Raw genomic sequence first — 17,096 nt, 5'->3', positions numbered from 1 at the left:
TATTTTAATCTCCAAAAAATTAGTATTACTTTTTTACATTAATATTAAATATATAATATATATATATAAATGTTAGCATATTATAATACTATAAATGTGAGCATGTTCAGTCATCGTTGTGTCATGGTTATTAATATTTTCCGTATAGAGTAAGACCGTGAGAAGGCAAGCTTTAATCGTTTCAGTTACGTAAAAAATGATTGTGTTTGTTTTCGTTCTTAGTGGACGCTGTAAATCGCGAGCATCGAACACCTCACCAAGTTGTTCCCCCTGGTCACGCTCACGCGATCGGTGCCGCTAGTCAATTAAACCATGAATACTGATTCTTAGATATTTTATAGGAGAAAAGCTTAATTTGAAATTTTTTAAGCAAGTTTTCCTATGAACTCTCACCACCCTCTTGAAAAAAGGCATAATTATTTTTTGTGTTTTTCGGCTCTTTACTGTAAATCAGAAAATTGTTGATGTTTATACATTTTTTCTTCGGGTAATCGTTATTAAGATATTAAATGAAAATGATAATGATCGATTTTATTCCTGGTTTCATTTCCGTGAATTAACGTCGAAAAAATATGCTTGTTAATACGTTACAACGTTTTATGTATACAACCATGCTAGCTATGCAATTAAATATTTTTGTCGTAAAAATGTACAATAAAGACATTTAAAAAAAACATTTTTCATGTTTCGAGCTCATATTAAATCTTTCTCAAAATAAAGTACTTTGATCGTAATAGGGAAATGCACTTCTATTGTTTATTAAGTGCCAATATATTTTATAATTTTCAGCGATGGTACTTCTCGAAAACCCAAGTCGAACATCAAACGATGCACTCGGTTTGATGTCGGACAGGTATTAATAGCTCTCGGTCGTTAAAGGTCACTGAATGGAATCCAAATACATAAAATAACTTGATTACTTGAAGTTACACGGAGAGTTCCAATATACTAAAAACGGATTCTCCTTATTTATGTTACATTAGACGTAAAAAATACTTTGACGTTATATACTTACGTATTATGTATTTATGCATAAATATCAATGTGATTTAAACTGTACGTTTTTTTTATCAAATACAATAGATGGACAAAATCAATAAAACGTTTCTGCTAAAGCTAAAATAAATAATGAAATTATATTATCTTATATAATTATTACCATAACTAACAAATTTTAAACGTTGAGTTACTACTACAATGTAAGCAGAGGAGAGAGTCGATGCAACGGAGATATATATATATTTTTATGAATTAATTGTGACCTACATAACTTGTTACCGACTAGTCCGATTATGTTTTTTGCCTAATGATGTTTTAAAGCGCACCTTCTCACGGTTAAAGTTACTCTTTATTTTGAGCAATGTTAGATATTATATATTTTTTGTAAAATTCAATCCAATTTTAAATTTACATAGTTTTTTTTACATAATTTTTAAAAATTATAAAGGATATATTTATCCAATTATTAAGAATACCCTAGGCATTATCAATATATTAAATAGACAAAATGACAAAACATGCGGTGGTCCTTTCAGTTATTATTCATTAAATATTTTTTAAGTTAACAATTAGCCTTATACAATGGCAGCCCTTATCTAGTTCCTTATAAAATAAGATTACATAAATTTCTTAATTTAAAAATTAATATGTTTCCTCTAAACATGAATAAATCCTAGTCTAGTATATTATATACATAGACATATATATAGACACTTATTGTAAATCACAATTATTTTTGGTCGTGAATTTTTCACTTTTTTTTTTTTAATTTATGAATGTGTAATTTTAAATGCTTAGAGTTTTTTCGATTACGATAAATTGTTGCGCTTAACATGATTCGTTTCATTTTTTATTAAATAGTTAATTAATAAAAAAAAAACGTAATGAACATTTTAAAGCAATAAAATATATAAAAATAACTAATACTTTAACTTTTTAAATATCATAGAATAGTGTCTTTTAATCGTCCTTAATTCTAACAACAAATCATGTTTTTGTATATTTATTTTTGTTTATATTGAAAGTAAAACTTTAGCCAGTTCAGATCGCTAGGGTACAAGTTCAAGCTTAAAGGGCATACGATACAGCGAAATTCTCAGCCGACATATTTATGCCAAAGCCTTATACGGCTTTGGAAACTTTTGATCCGGCAAATAATTCTTAGCCATTCCATCCCAAGTCGACTCCATCAGATCCTGCTTTTGTTTATTGTAATAAGTTTTCAGCTCGATCTATAAATTAACATTTATTGTAAATTAACTAAGCTATAATTATATTTTTTTAATTATAATTACGTCAATAAAACGAAAGGTACAAACTCTGACATTAATTATTTCTTAAAGCGATAATATAACGTAGACAACTTAAATAAAAGTTCCTTCAGACCGGAACGCAGCAATACCGAGTGCTTCTATTAGACGGTGAAGAACCAATGTATGAGGGAGACAGCTTCCTCTGAGTCGCTCTTTCAACGACTTATTATGCTAATTATTATGGCTTTAATTAATTAGCTGTCTACGAAAGGAACTAAGAAGAACATTCAACGATTACTTAACAAACATATTTAGCTTATTAGTTATTGAGGTTTTGGTTAAATTATTACTAATTTTTATTTCATTCAAAACAATATCAAACGTATTTATTGTAAAAAATATTTTTTTAATAATTGAAATAAATAATAGTCATTTTTCAGTTTAAAGGCATTGAATTGTGGTAAAAGCTTTAATCATGTGCTTATAATTATTTTTTATAAAACCCTAGAGCCCCGTCCCGGCTTTGCACGGGTGGACATAAGATTTTTTATATATTTTTGCCTTTTATTTATATGTTTTTTTGTTATTTTCATATTTTTAAACGCAGTACCATATTATCTATTTATACTTACAATCCGAATTTGTTCATCGTTTATTCATTTAAAAAGCGTATTTAATCTTAAGGGAGCGAGATTATTTATTTTCTATTTTTATGACTTATTAAACTCGTATCTATCTATCTATCGAATGTAATAGCCGATTTGAATTCAAAAAGTAATCTATATGAATTGAAACAGTCGTGAAAACAATATGACTTATTTCGATGAGGATTTAGACAGAGATGAATAACATGGTCTAATTTTGGTCGATATTTCTATTAAAATTTAAAATGTAAATTTGGCTATTGTGACATTACGATAATAGGCTTGTTTCCACTAATCATAAATCGGATGGCTTTGAGTTTCTAATGATAAATCATGATAATTAGTAAATAAAAAAACAACTTTTCTACAAAAATAATAAAAGATTAATTATATTTTTGGAAAATAAAATCGACAAAATGAGGCATTTAATCACGTGACATTAAACACCAATCAGAGTCGCGTGACGTCACACCTCGCGAAACAAGCGCGGAACGCTACGTTGTTGCTATCAATTATCATTATGGCAGATAAACTGGGGGTACTACTTGGTTCTGGATCTTTCAAACACTCTGCGATTATTGACAAAATTTGTTTTTTCAACATATATCTTCTTGGCATTCGAACTTCGTTGGTATACAACCTGGTTTCATACGCACTTGTGTCTTTACCCATAATATGATACTCTGTATAATTAGTCATATCATTTGGCAACTAAAAAAGTAAAAAGAGTTTGAATTATTACATTTTATAAAACAAAATAATATTTTAACTCAAACAAATCATAAAATCCTATTCTAGTCCTAACATTTTATAGGTTATGTGTGATATATTATATTTGCTAAATTCATTTCTTTTACTATACATTTATAAATAGATATATCAAGTTGTATTTAATACTTACATCGAAATGATCTTCACAGAAATAAATTGTGGAATTAGTTGACAAAATAAGAGCATCTTGCCTCCATGCCATTTAACCACTTTATTCGTATTTATTTATTGTTTGGTACGTATATGAATAATTTGTCTGGCGTTTTTATCGTTGTACTTTCACATTGGGGCACCATACAGTATTTATAATACGAGGAATTCATTATTTATTAAAAAACACAATTGACTGTCATACACAAACACGGCTGTTTCGCGAGGTGTGACGTCATTCAAGACGCCATGACAATCTTGGCCTTTTTCGCGATCAATTTCAAGTTCATTTCTAAAAACTCAAAATACTAACATAAAAAACCTATTTTTCTTAAAATAGTATATTTTTGGGGTGAAATAGATGCTAAGCTATAGTTTTAAACTAATTTCCAAATTTTGTCAACTAGCCTATTGTTGGTTATATGGTATCCAGAAGTTTTTATAGATATTGATACGTTCTTTAATATTGTAGAACTTTTGTTCTATCATCATTAGTTTCCGCAGCGCATGCGACGAAAGACGTTTGGGTTACGTTACTGCAATTTTAGTAAGGATCTCTGATCTTTTCGAGCAATAAATATAAACTATGTTACTCAGGATAAATGTAGCTTCCAATTGTGAAAGAATGTTTGAAATCGGTGCAGTAGTTTTTGAGTTTATTCATTACGAACATACACACACAAAAATACAAATTTTTCCTCTTTATAATAGTATTGTAGACATGATGATTTTTAATCGAAACTTTCAATTATGTGAAACTAGTTAATATATCAAATAAATTTAAGTTTGCTTAAAAAAAATTTTATTGCGTAGATTTTAATGTATTTGAAATACCTTAATATGTAACGCAGGGAAGCACCAAGAATGGTTTTTAATTAAATTCATCTCCTAAGGGGCTTAAGGAAGGGGGATGAAAGTTGGTATGAAAATTCGTCAATTCTGATATAAGAATATGGAAATTGGTGTTTGGCTTCTGTTTATGAGGTAAAGCCAGCTGTTCAGCATTTTTTAAAAATTCATCACCCAAGAGGATGAAATTTGGGATAAAAATTTGTAATATAGAAAGCGGGAGTCAGGCTGTTCATAAGGATAAGATGTTCTTATAGAATTTTTGAAAAGAAAAATCAAATAAGATATGGGATGAAAGTTTGTATAGGAGTTTGTCTTTCTCAATGTTTACATTGGGAAATATGTGTTTATATTTATTTAAGGGTTAAAAAAATCAGCACTGCATTAAATATTTCCCATATAAGAGGGTAAAATTGTGCATGAAAGTTCGTATGGCAGTACGTCATTATATACCTATGTTAAGTTAGATATATTGTAATTTATGTTTAAGCTTCTGATTATAATAATAGGATTAATAAAAATGCAATAACAGATGTCTTTAACCCCTAAATCTGAACCTCAAAATGAGATATATTTGAAATCTTATAGAAGATTAATTTCAGATATTTTTCATATCATAGAGATAGTGTGTCTTCACTGAGTTAAAATGAGAATGAGCTATGTAGAATACCGAAACTCTTGACTTCTTAAATTGAAGTACGTTTACTACAAGCAACATAAACATAGCAGAATTACTCACGAAGCATAAATCAGAAGCTAAAATTTGATACACAATTCAATTAGACAATTCTGCGGAAAGTAGTTAAGGGTTATTATTTTTTTTTTTTTATGTTGTAGATAAATCGGGCGTTATATGTTTTCCGTTCTTATATGAACAATTAAAATAAATTGGTTGGTGTCCTTGAAAAAATACAATCAGTGAATATCACCTATTTGCGCAATTAACACTTACTTCGGAAAGGACTACCCAGTAAAGGCTGTCCTTGTTGACTCGCAGTCGAATAGCCAATATAGGTCCGATATTATAGTCGAGTTTTCCGTCGGCCAATCCGAACTCATCAAAGTGATCGACTACGAAAAAGTTTTTAGTCTTCATCGTGTAGACTTCCACGACGGTGTCGTAAAATTTGTCACTTTGGTGTTGGACGTTGCCGCTTCTAAACGTATAGCTAATGAAAAAAAAAATCGAATTAAATCAACGAATTATATCTTCAATGATAATTTAAAATATGAATTATTAGTTTACACCAAGTTCATTTTTATAGATAATTGACGGTAGTCGAAGCCGAGACTTTCACTTCACTAAGCGTTCAATAAGTGCGTTTTATTTAGAACTTGAACTGAACACTCAATTTTACACACTTGAATATGTACTATATTGATACTGTACGAAATGCAAGCCATTTCTATTTTGTCAGTGTGATTCTAAGCATATGAAATGTTATGTCAAATCACGTATTAAAGACTGGCTTGGTTTATATATATATAAAATATTCGAATAAATATTTACCTTGAAATTCGTGTTGGCTTTGCAAACCAGAACTCGATAACTTCACCCCTTTTAGGGTGAAGGCCCCAGAAGAAAGATTTGCCTTCATATGCATTCTGTACCGTGTATTCGCCTTTTTCTTTGATCGTTACTCGGACGTATTTGAGAATTGGATTGTCATGAGGATAAAACAATGGCAAGGTCCCATATTTGGGGTCCTAAAATATTTCCGAATAAAATAACAAATATTTAATCTTATTTACCTAGAAGCATTGTATCGGGCCATTGTTTTCAAACCAATCCCTAAATATTATTTAACAAAACAAAGGTTGTTTGTTGAAAATATCTGTCTGTTATAGTAGCTTTAACTTTATTTATCTGTACTAATATTATAAATGCGAAAGTAACTCCGACTGCTTGTCTGTCTTTTCTTTCACGACCAAACCACTGAACGGAATTTTATGAAATTTGGTATGAAGCAAACTTCAAGGAAAGACCCATCTGTATACTTTTTTTATGACTAACCCCTAAAGCGCAAGCGAGGCCACGAGCGACAACTAGTATTAAATTAATTCATCTAAAATAATCCACAAACCCGCATTGGAGCAGCGTGGTGGAATATGCTCCAAACCTTCTCCTCAAAAGGGAGAGGAGGCCGTAGCCCAGATGTGGGAAATTTACAGGCAGTTAATGTAATGTAATCTATAATAAACGCAATTTTTACCTTCACTTTTTGTATTTTTCCTTTAAGAGATGAGTACAAGCCAATATGTTGGAACAAGGACGATTTGTATTTGGGTCAGATCTGCATCTTATTCTTCCCACAAGCGTTCTACAATATAAATATATCTAAATTATTACTATAAAAAACTTTTCGAATAAGAAAATGTAATGTGCCAAGGCATTGAATAACATGAATTTGCTTTTATTATTTTTATTAAACGTTCAAATATTACTGACCGAGTATTTGTCAATGGTGCAAACCCGATCAGCGAGGTAGCTCTCGACTAACCAATCAATTGGCATATTTTTGTAAAATAGTTGCACGTATACTATAAAGTTTATCAGGTCCGACGATTTAAATAGCTTTCCAATACCGCCAACGTGGCAAAACTCCAGAATAAACCAATCCGGTGTGGTTATCGTAGTGGCGCTCACGAACTGTTTGATTTCCTGAAACAATCTTTTCCTTTTCGGCCAATATTTGGATACTTTACAAGCTAAGCTGGATGGAAAAGGTTCATGGCATAATTAACACAGAAAAATATCAAGGTGCCTTGATATGTGATATTGAAAAGCCGTATTCTTATAAACAATGAAGTCGGTAGCTCTTTAGAAACTGTAGGTCATTAACCCTATCCAGCAAGCAAAGCTTCATATTAAACAATTTAAATGAATGTAATAAATTCGCTACAAGTAGTATTCAGATGTTTTACTGAAGAATTACTAAATAATATATCTTAAGTATAGTTACTTTTCACTTCGCTAATTTGATTTTTGATAAAATGTTTATTGCATTTGAATGAGAAGAACGCTAAAAGGCTAAAGTTTTCGCTTTGCAAGTTACATTGCATAAATGTGCAGTTCAATTCGCTATATTAATAGGATTTATATTCGTTGGAACATGTTTCCTAATATTAATTGCATTGAGTAAATCAACTCACACAAAGCAAATCAACAATAATACATTTCGCATTTTAATTGCATTCACGATTAAACATGTATTTAAGCACGAATCATTATTAACTATAGGGTTTTCTCCTATGTTTGAAAAAGTACATTAATGTTGATTTCCTAAAAGAAAGCCACAAAAAAAATATATTTCGGCAAAATAAACACGCTCTCTAGCAGTAAAAATATAACAAAATTTTAAATCTTTTTTATTCCCGCAAAAACGTTGTCAGACATTTTTGACACGTCATATTGGGTGTTTGGAAAATACTGAATTACAATCACTATCGAGTTGTACAAAAACTAGCATTAAAACTTCAAAAATTTGTTTATCAAAGTGCCAGGTGATATTGAAATGTTTGGCTGAAACTCGAAAACGAGATTCGTACTATCTTCTTTTACAAAACTGGTTTGCATTTTTATAAATAAATTACACTGATGAATGAAATGAATACAATTATTTCTGTACCCCCCTATTTGTTTTATGGTAGAACAATACAAATTAACAGATTTGATTTGATATTAATTTTGTGTATTAAAAGAAAAGTAGAGTACTGAATCTGTAAAATGAAAATCTGTATTAAAACATTAAAAATACGACAGTTTTAAAATTAGTTTTAATGTAATGGAATTAACAATGAACTTAATATACACTCGTACCACCCTACAACATCACACACGCGTAAAGTCATATATATACGCAAAAAGAAAAAAGTAATTTAGATTTTATCACGTTAATCACAAAATTTAATTTTCAATCGTCTTACCTGCACGTAGTTCTCTTTGGCGATGACATCGTCCTCAAGCATAAGATAGTAGGTACCTCTTGTTTGAGCGTACGCCATCAAGTAAATGGTATCCAAATTTTGCTTAGTACGCCATTTCACACGCTTCAACGAGTCACCAAGAGTAAGCGGTAAGTCGTCCAGGTCCGGGTAGTAAGTCGCAGACGGAGATATAACTTCAATCATGCCAGTTTCCACTTCTTTTTCAAATCTAGACGAAAAATTAACAAATACAACATATTCTATTGATATTAAACATGATCGTTCTTTGTTTTTACTGTCAAAAGCACTACGCTTTTGACAGTTTCATTTCATAGGGTAAAATGTAATTGATTTATTTTAAGCTTGCGTTTAAGTATTTTAATAGTTCAAATAATTTATAAATACATGCACACATGCGACTTTATTGGCGTTTTATATACCTATGTACAAGGGATGAGTTTAATATATAAAATGCAATGTATTCCAATCAATTGATAGGTAGGTAGATTTATACTATAATGAGAGAACTACCTACTGATACTAATTAAAACACAATTATAATAATTTGACTAAACTGCTAGTGGTGTTTAATGTGGCGCGTGGCAATCTACTGGTCTAATACGTACTAAGTACAAATTAGTGTGTTGATTTAATTATCGACCTTACATCTAAACTCTGGTCTTATAAGCCGATGATTAGTTAAACTTTGATTTTAGATCTTCATTGATTTGGTCAATTTATTATGTAATAGCTTCCGCCCTCGGATTCGTTCGCGCCATAAGGGTGTATTTTGTAATTGGGTAATTTCTTCTGGGATAAAAGTAACTTATGCAGTCCGATGTGCCTGCATGATTTAATTTCCAGGTATCTCAATAAAATTTTAAATCGAAGTTATAATTTGTCTTCTGAATGTTATGGGTCTTGGTTATAAATAACTTGACCAAACCTTATGTTTTCCATGTTTTCCGAACGAGATTAATTTAAAAAATATGAATTATATATCTCTATTGTATTTAAAAACAAAAATACGTTGGCGCGGTTGTACGTTGCCGTTCAATAAAACCAATGAGTTTTTTGCAGTCGTATCTAAATTTCGGCTTTTGTATGTAGATTTGGTGGTAGACTCGAGTCGTGCACTTATCCTACATAACACTAAAATAAACTAAATAAATTTATACCATGCTATAACTATACTTATACTTGGTCAAAAAATTATGTAAGCATCACAAAAATAATTGAACAGCCCGTTAATATCCTATTTGACTCGATGTTTTCATCCCAAATGAATTATTAAAAAGAAATAAACATTTGATAATTCAGTGGGTTTGATCCCAGTATCTTTGGTTAAGATTATGAGCCACTGAGCTATTAGGGCTAACGCATCGTATGGTTTGCTTTATTCCTTTAAACTAAGTTTATTCACTTATTACTTATAAATAACATTAGTTTAGCTTATGTTAAGGTATCTTCGCTAAGATTTCTTTTGTTTTTACGTCCCTTGCACTTGTTTTAACACTGGCTCACTCACCATTGAAACCGGAGCACAAGAGTATACCGTTATGATGCAATACTTAATTAGTAGAATATCCATTCAATAATTGAAATTGCGTAAAAGCGCCTTTATATTTAATATACCATTATATTATAATCTGAACGACCTGCATTATAAAATATCAAATCGATAGAATATTTATTAATAATGAAACTATGACATATTACAATTTTTTTATTTTCAATATAAGAAGCATTCAAGCGGAAATTTACCGAACAGGAAACTATATAAATTGCATTAAAGAATTTCCGATGGACCTAACGATGAACGGTAAAAATAAAATGAGATTTAAAAATCGTCTGCCGTATTAATTGATATTGAGCCGTAATGTACCAGTGGCTAGGACGTTACATTAACCTTAACCGACGATTGAGGGTTCAAACCCAGGCAAGTACCACTGAATTTTCATGTGCATAATTTGTGTTTATAATTCATCTCGTGCTCGGCGGTGAAGGAAAACTTCCTGAGGAAACCTGCATATGACTAATTTCAACGGAATTCTGCCACATTGTGCGTGTGTAGGCTCCTAACATTCTGCATAAAAATGGGAGAGGAGGCCTTAGTCCAGCAGTGGGAAATCTACAAGGTGTTACTATTATTAATTGAGATTATTTCTAGTTCATTGATCATTTAATTTCTTGTTTGAGTTTATGTAAAAGCAATGTTTATGTAATGTTATGTTTACGTAAATTCAATGTCAATGTTAAAAAAAAAATATAGAAACCTTTTAAATTATCTTCTGCTTTATTGTATTGTAACAGATGTTTATATTTTGTTGTAGTGTTTTCTTAACAATCTCTTTCAAATAAACATTTATACATAGTTTTGTTAAGTTCACTGTTATTTCACTATTTCACGAGAAGTGAAGCGAAGAAATAAATCTTGCTTACATATATCTATTAGAATTCTAACTTGTGAACTTAACAGGATGTGTCTTAAGATTAAGATAAGATTCAAAGGATGAATTATATGACACCTACTATCAAAGTTTATAACTGCATCTAATTTATTTTTTTATGTTTTAAAAATTTTGTTTATACTGTGTGCCGGGATAACTTAGTGGTATAAAATTTGTAAGAATTTGAGAAATAATGTTTATATTTCTATTGGTTCATTGATTTTTAGTTTAGCATTATTTTTTCTTTTAGACAAAATACGAATTGGAATTTTAGGCATGTCATGCTATATAAATGATTTCGACCCAGTAAATAGCCTTCTTAGATATACCAGTTTCCAACGTGTATGTTGTAGGAATATTCTTATCTAACTTTTTCTAGAACGTTCTTTCAAATATAAATACATGAAATGATATTGAAAACGTTTCTGAACATATTTATTCATATGAATTGATAGTCAATTCTGTTGTCGTGTCCTTGAAATTTGTGCTTGAAATATATAGTCAACGCATAATGCATTTTTATTCTTCCATTGTAAACGTATATTTTACACGGGTAATACTTGAGGGTTTTCTGTAAAGTGAACGCAATAGTTTCACTTAGAAAATAATAAAGATTTTATTGAATGTCAACTCTTAGTAATTGTTTTTGTAGAAGTAGATTGTTTGTTCTCAATATTATATAAGATTTCTGATTTCATAATAAATGTTTGTCGACAATCAACTGTATTGTTTAAAGTTAGTCTGTAACGGCAGTACTTACTTTTTTAAAAGCATATTATGATGATTGGATACAATTATTATGTTATCTAGTCAATTGTGGCACCCGCATAAAGATTCCAGGCTTAGTACCTACTGTCAAAAACTGTAGATGGCGTTCCAGTCGTAAGTATTTTTTTTTTTCTTAAATGAGGCATTGCATCGTTTCCGGATATCAGCTAGTACTTACATATTTGAATAAATCTTCGGCTTAAAATGAGTTGAGATTTAAATAACAAAGATATACATATACTTACTCAATCTCGATGTCCCTGGCGAGGGTTAGGACGTACTCTAAATCGGTTTCGCCGACTAAAACGACGATGAGCGTGTCATTTTTGTCCTTTTCTTGTAAGCCGCTGATCAAATGCTACAAATAAACGTATAAGAACACAATGCAACTGCTCTAGAACTTAAAAAATCCGATTAGAAACACTAATAGAAGCTCTTTAGTAAAAAACACTTTCAACGAGGTAAGCTCTGCAAGCAATAATCATTTCCCATACTCTTTGAATGCGGTGTACGTAATAATGTACTTGATTAACTCTGTAAGAAAATTCTAGTTGATTGTTGGTGGCTTATAATATTTAATAATTATAAAATTATTTCGGTTGCTACAAAGGAAAATATTTTTAAAACTGAATACAAAGGTACATTTAAATTGAATAATAATAAATGGTTCAACTACACGCAAAGACTTACAGCGGTTAGTTTTTACGTCGTTGCAGAAAAATTGTTTTAAAAGTTAAACTAAAATTAAAATGAAGCTATATATTCATAGTGCGAATACGCAATGTTCTGTAAAATGTAATAAACACCATTCATTTTTATATTTATAATTTCCGAATATGAACGCAAACATACGCTCAAAAAATGTAGGTAGTCCCGGTATCCGTCACTCCGAACATCCAAACAAATGGAAACGAATGAATTTCGCAATAAAAACAGAAACTTCTAAAATAAAAAAAAAAAAAAACAATATGAAACCAGAGCTGCAATCTATTTTTAACATTTCATCGAAGTATTCGATGACAATATTTTATAACCGAAAACTAATAAATATTTCTACTAGCCATCTGCTATCGGGTGCTATCTGGTGTTGAATACGTTGGTGTGCTACGTTATATTTACAATCGAGAAGTTATAATAATCTTCTATCAAATGTGAAATAAAAAAAAAATAGTATTAGTATATACAGAAAAAAATAGTAAGTAAAACGACTTACCTCTAAGGTTATCATGAGATAACTCTGTTTATCTCTTTTCACAGTCGGTATTGCTATAACGATATCTGAACTGTGGCGATTTGATTTCAAGTGATAAGATGGCCGCAAGGTGCCAGGGTTGTTCGCGAGGTGGGGTAGCAACTTTAATATAAACGAATTTTGCATCGCTGGTACATTCTTCGTATGCACACCCGCGCTCGACTTCATACCTGTGTACAATATTATTGAAATTTGTAATAGGACAATTCGAATTTTAATTCATAATTAGTAAATATCTTTCAAAGGTATGTTTTCAATGCACAACACTCGCCAGTTAATTTCGCAAATTCGCCTTTGTTCATTACAATCGTGTGGGGCCAGTGTAGCATATTAGATGATTTGCCATATATTTATATTGCGATAAAAATTCACAAAGACTTGCATGGATTAATTTTATTCAATAATGTGACATGAGATACCTATTACTTATGCGTATTAACAATCAGAACTTTAAAATAGAATTCGCTGAACTAAAAGGAAAAATATTCCTGACATACTATAAAGTGTTGCCCAGAATATTTTTATATAATTTTATAATATAAGGAAATAATCTCATACTTTCGCTGAGCATCGAACATCAATTACAAATTAACACGATGTTAATTACAAAACCTAAACAATTGAATTCGATTGTAAAGGCACACAATGATTCGTTCAATACTGGGCGCTAGACGTAATTCAAACAATATAATAATAATAATTATCGCATTTTGTCTTTAAAAATTCACTCTAGCAGAAAAAATAATAAGAAATAATAACGGGAGTAAAAATAATAATTCGTATTTCAAATATATATTTTTTGACTGAAACTAAACTCACAGTCCATAAAATATATTCTTAATATATTACTGAGAATTTTGTAAAATAAATTTTATAAAACGGAAACATACTAGGTAATGTAAATCTGCTAAAGCAAATTCTCTGTATTTTTAAAGCGCAAAAGCATTTTTAATATCAATAACATATTTCGAAGTTCCTACATATATATACAAACACAAAAGAAATCATAAATTCATACCAGTCATATTTTTCAAGATCATCACAATTTCGGCCGTGATTTGATCATGTCTTTCAGTTGGCTTTACTGCTGTATAGGTGCGGTTGTTTCTCGGGAAGACCTTGTTCTAGAAATAAGAAGAATTGTTATTATATTTAATATTTGGATAATATGATTTTCAAATTTGTTACGTTTCTTCACCTGAATTTTGAGAATGTCTTCGCTCCGTGCTAAGTACAACGATTCAAGGAACTGGAGACGGGTCTGTAGTTTAACAATATTTTGTTCCATTTTTTCCTCCCTGGGAAATTGGGCTGAAAAACAAATCTTATATATTACACCGTCACATGCCGAACTATACATTAAATGTACCTCACGTCATCTTGCTACGTCACGGTTATAAAATATTATGTACGTATTAAGTATTGAGTTCTAAATCACGATTTGCCAAAATAAAATTTTAATTGTTTGTACTCATAAATATATGTTTTATCCATGTTAATTAAATTAAAATGATCAATTTTATGTAATTAATTTTATTAACGTGAACGTTACTATGAAACCTTAACTTGGCTTTAAGAATACTACTAGTGATCAAAAAGACAACATAAAATTTCTTAGAATGTAAACGAGACAACTCATGAAATTTAAACACTTAATAATTCTACTAAAATAATATATTATTACCCAAAAATATATTAGGTCTCACACGTAAGACGAACAGGACATGCAATAGATATAACCAATTGCTGCCAAAGCAATGACTGCAATTGGGTGCGACCCGCAAGTCCTCCTTTCTAACAATAGGACCGACTACGTCCATGTTGACTTCACGCTAAATAAATAAATTGCACTCAATGATTTACATCCGATCATATTATGACGTGCTAATTTGTGTGTGAAAGGTCATTTCAATAACTTTACGATGTTATTGCCATACAAGTTTAGTTGGTTTACAGATATCGGTCCAATCATGAAACAATATCGGTGTAACCGTCGAATGCAGCTTGGATTCACTGTTAATTATTTCGAATTGAATTTATATGATGAAAACATCTGTCAGTTGTTCGCACTCGGAATATTCATAGTCCGGTAAAAGGTTGAAATTTATTCATATGCATATATTAAACGTCATGATCTGAAGCATTGAATTTCAATGTTTGATTTATTTCAGTTTCAAAGGTACCTACGAAACGACAGAGTTGAACGAAAGAACGTTGACACTAACGCTTAATACGCATTATTTCTAATCTGAATAAAGATATTTTGTATGACTCCTCAGTGGTAATAAAATAGTATGGTGTTTTATAACAATAAAAATTGAGTTTTTATACGAGTTAAAAAAAATTATACATTTAATTAAAAAAAATATGTGGGTATCAGTTGTCATTTACATTATGATATTTATTTTAATTAAAATTTTATAAATTAAAATATTAAACAATAAGAGACGAGAAAAACAAAAAGTTATATATTTTGTTAGTGTAAAAGCTACGCACTTTTTTGTACGCTCTTTTCATCAAAACAACACTACACAATTTTATTGTCGAAAAACTTTAAGTATAAATTACGGACGTATTAATTAATGATAATTTACCGTTTAGCACAGCCACACATGCGTGAATGCAAAGCAAAGCAAAAAATATTCTTTTTTTATTTAGGAGTCTTGTTTAATTCCACAGGTGTGTTATTAGCTTTAGATGATTTTGCATCGTGAGAGCTTTCGCTTGATCTCATCCATGTTTGATCCCTTAACCCCACACCTAAGTCTATAAATAAAAAACATGAATAATGCACAGCATGCAGTTAGTATCGTGCACTGCAAAGGCTTCATTCTCTCTGATGAATTGAAAATATGGACGTGCAATTAATTTTCAGTCAGTCAAATATAGTGCATGTATTTTCGGTTTTCGTTTAATGAAATTTACGGCGACCGTTAATTATTACCAAGCCTGATGGATTTTAACCAAATAAACCATACCTATACCGTACCGTACCTTTAATGTTATTAACAATTGCATAAATCTATTTATTACCTACCTAAGGTTAATCTCATGAATGTCTGGACCGATTTTGACGGGACTTTCACTGGAAGATAGCTGATATAGTAAGGAGTTAATTTTATTTTATAATTATATACTTGTGGGACACAGGTGAAATGTTGACAGCCGACTCAAAACAAAACAGTACGTACCCTATCAATTATTGTCAATGTCATATGTCACATTTTGTCATTTCACACTCGTGTTCTGCGGTGAGATTTGAGTTTCTTGTTACAGAATTATAGTGTAATTTGACGTTCGACAGAAGAAGACCAAATTATTACAAAAACACCACAAACCGCTATATTCATATAAACTTCCAAAAGTTACATAACGTGTCAGGCTAAATTATTAGTTTTAGTTCATAATATATCATTCTTTACCTGATATATATAGATATATATTATACGATGAAATTTATTAAAACTTAAATATATATATCCAATGTCGAAACGAATATACGAATACGAAACAAAACTAAAAAATATTTTATTATATTAATGTGCACACAGCACAGTGTATGTCAGAATAATTAAATACGAACATACATAAATACACATTACACACTCTCACTCACACTGATGTAATTCTTATTAACTTATGTGAATTATTAATTAATATGAAAAAACTCCATGAATTAAGATTGCGCCTAACAAGGGCTTTGACTACTAATGAAAGAACTCTGACTCCCGAGATACGGGCTTGTCGCCTAATTTGAGGGTCAGCAACGAGCAGAATCAAATTTGTATAATATTATAATTAGCTTAGTAAATATAACGTAGTTGTTAAGTTCTTATCTTGTTAAAAATTATTAATATCATGGGTATGTGACGTGTGACCCGTGGTTTTATATTAAATTTCATTACATTTATACAACATATAAGAATTGTCTTCAAAACTTAGTGACATAAATTATGTAACTACATGATACCTATGCACGTGTCGTTATTCGTATGACACGTGTTTAACTTCATATGAAAATTAACTGATGTAA

The 17,096-nt window shown here is 30.3% G+C and overlaps 1 protein-coding gene across 1 annotated transcript; it reads right to left on the bottom strand.

Moving 5' to 3' along the window:
• Positions 1-2,031: 2,031 nt before the first annotated feature.
• On the bottom strand, positions 2,032-14,883 carry LOC125076312 (alpha-1,3-mannosyl-glycoprotein 4-beta-N-acetylglucosaminyltransferase A-like). Its single transcript, XM_047688410.1, is given in 11 exon segments — positions 2,032-2,231; positions 5,619-5,835; positions 6,177-6,373; positions 6,880-6,987; positions 7,116-7,328; positions 8,594-8,822; positions 12,057-12,169; positions 13,025-13,233; positions 14,082-14,187; positions 14,262-14,374; positions 14,748-14,883. Coding segments are annotated over 11 exon segments (1,764 nt in total). The 3' UTR covers positions 2,032-2,108.
• Positions 14,884-17,096: the final 2,213 nt, after the last annotated feature.

This window comes from Vanessa atalanta, chromosome Z (assembly GCF_905147765.1).
Source record: "Vanessa atalanta chromosome Z, ilVanAtal1.2, whole genome shotgun sequence".
Classification (NCBI taxonomy): Eukaryota; Metazoa; Arthropoda; class Insecta; order Lepidoptera; family Nymphalidae; genus Vanessa; species Vanessa atalanta.
This window is presented reverse-complemented; position numbering and strand designations above follow the sequence as displayed.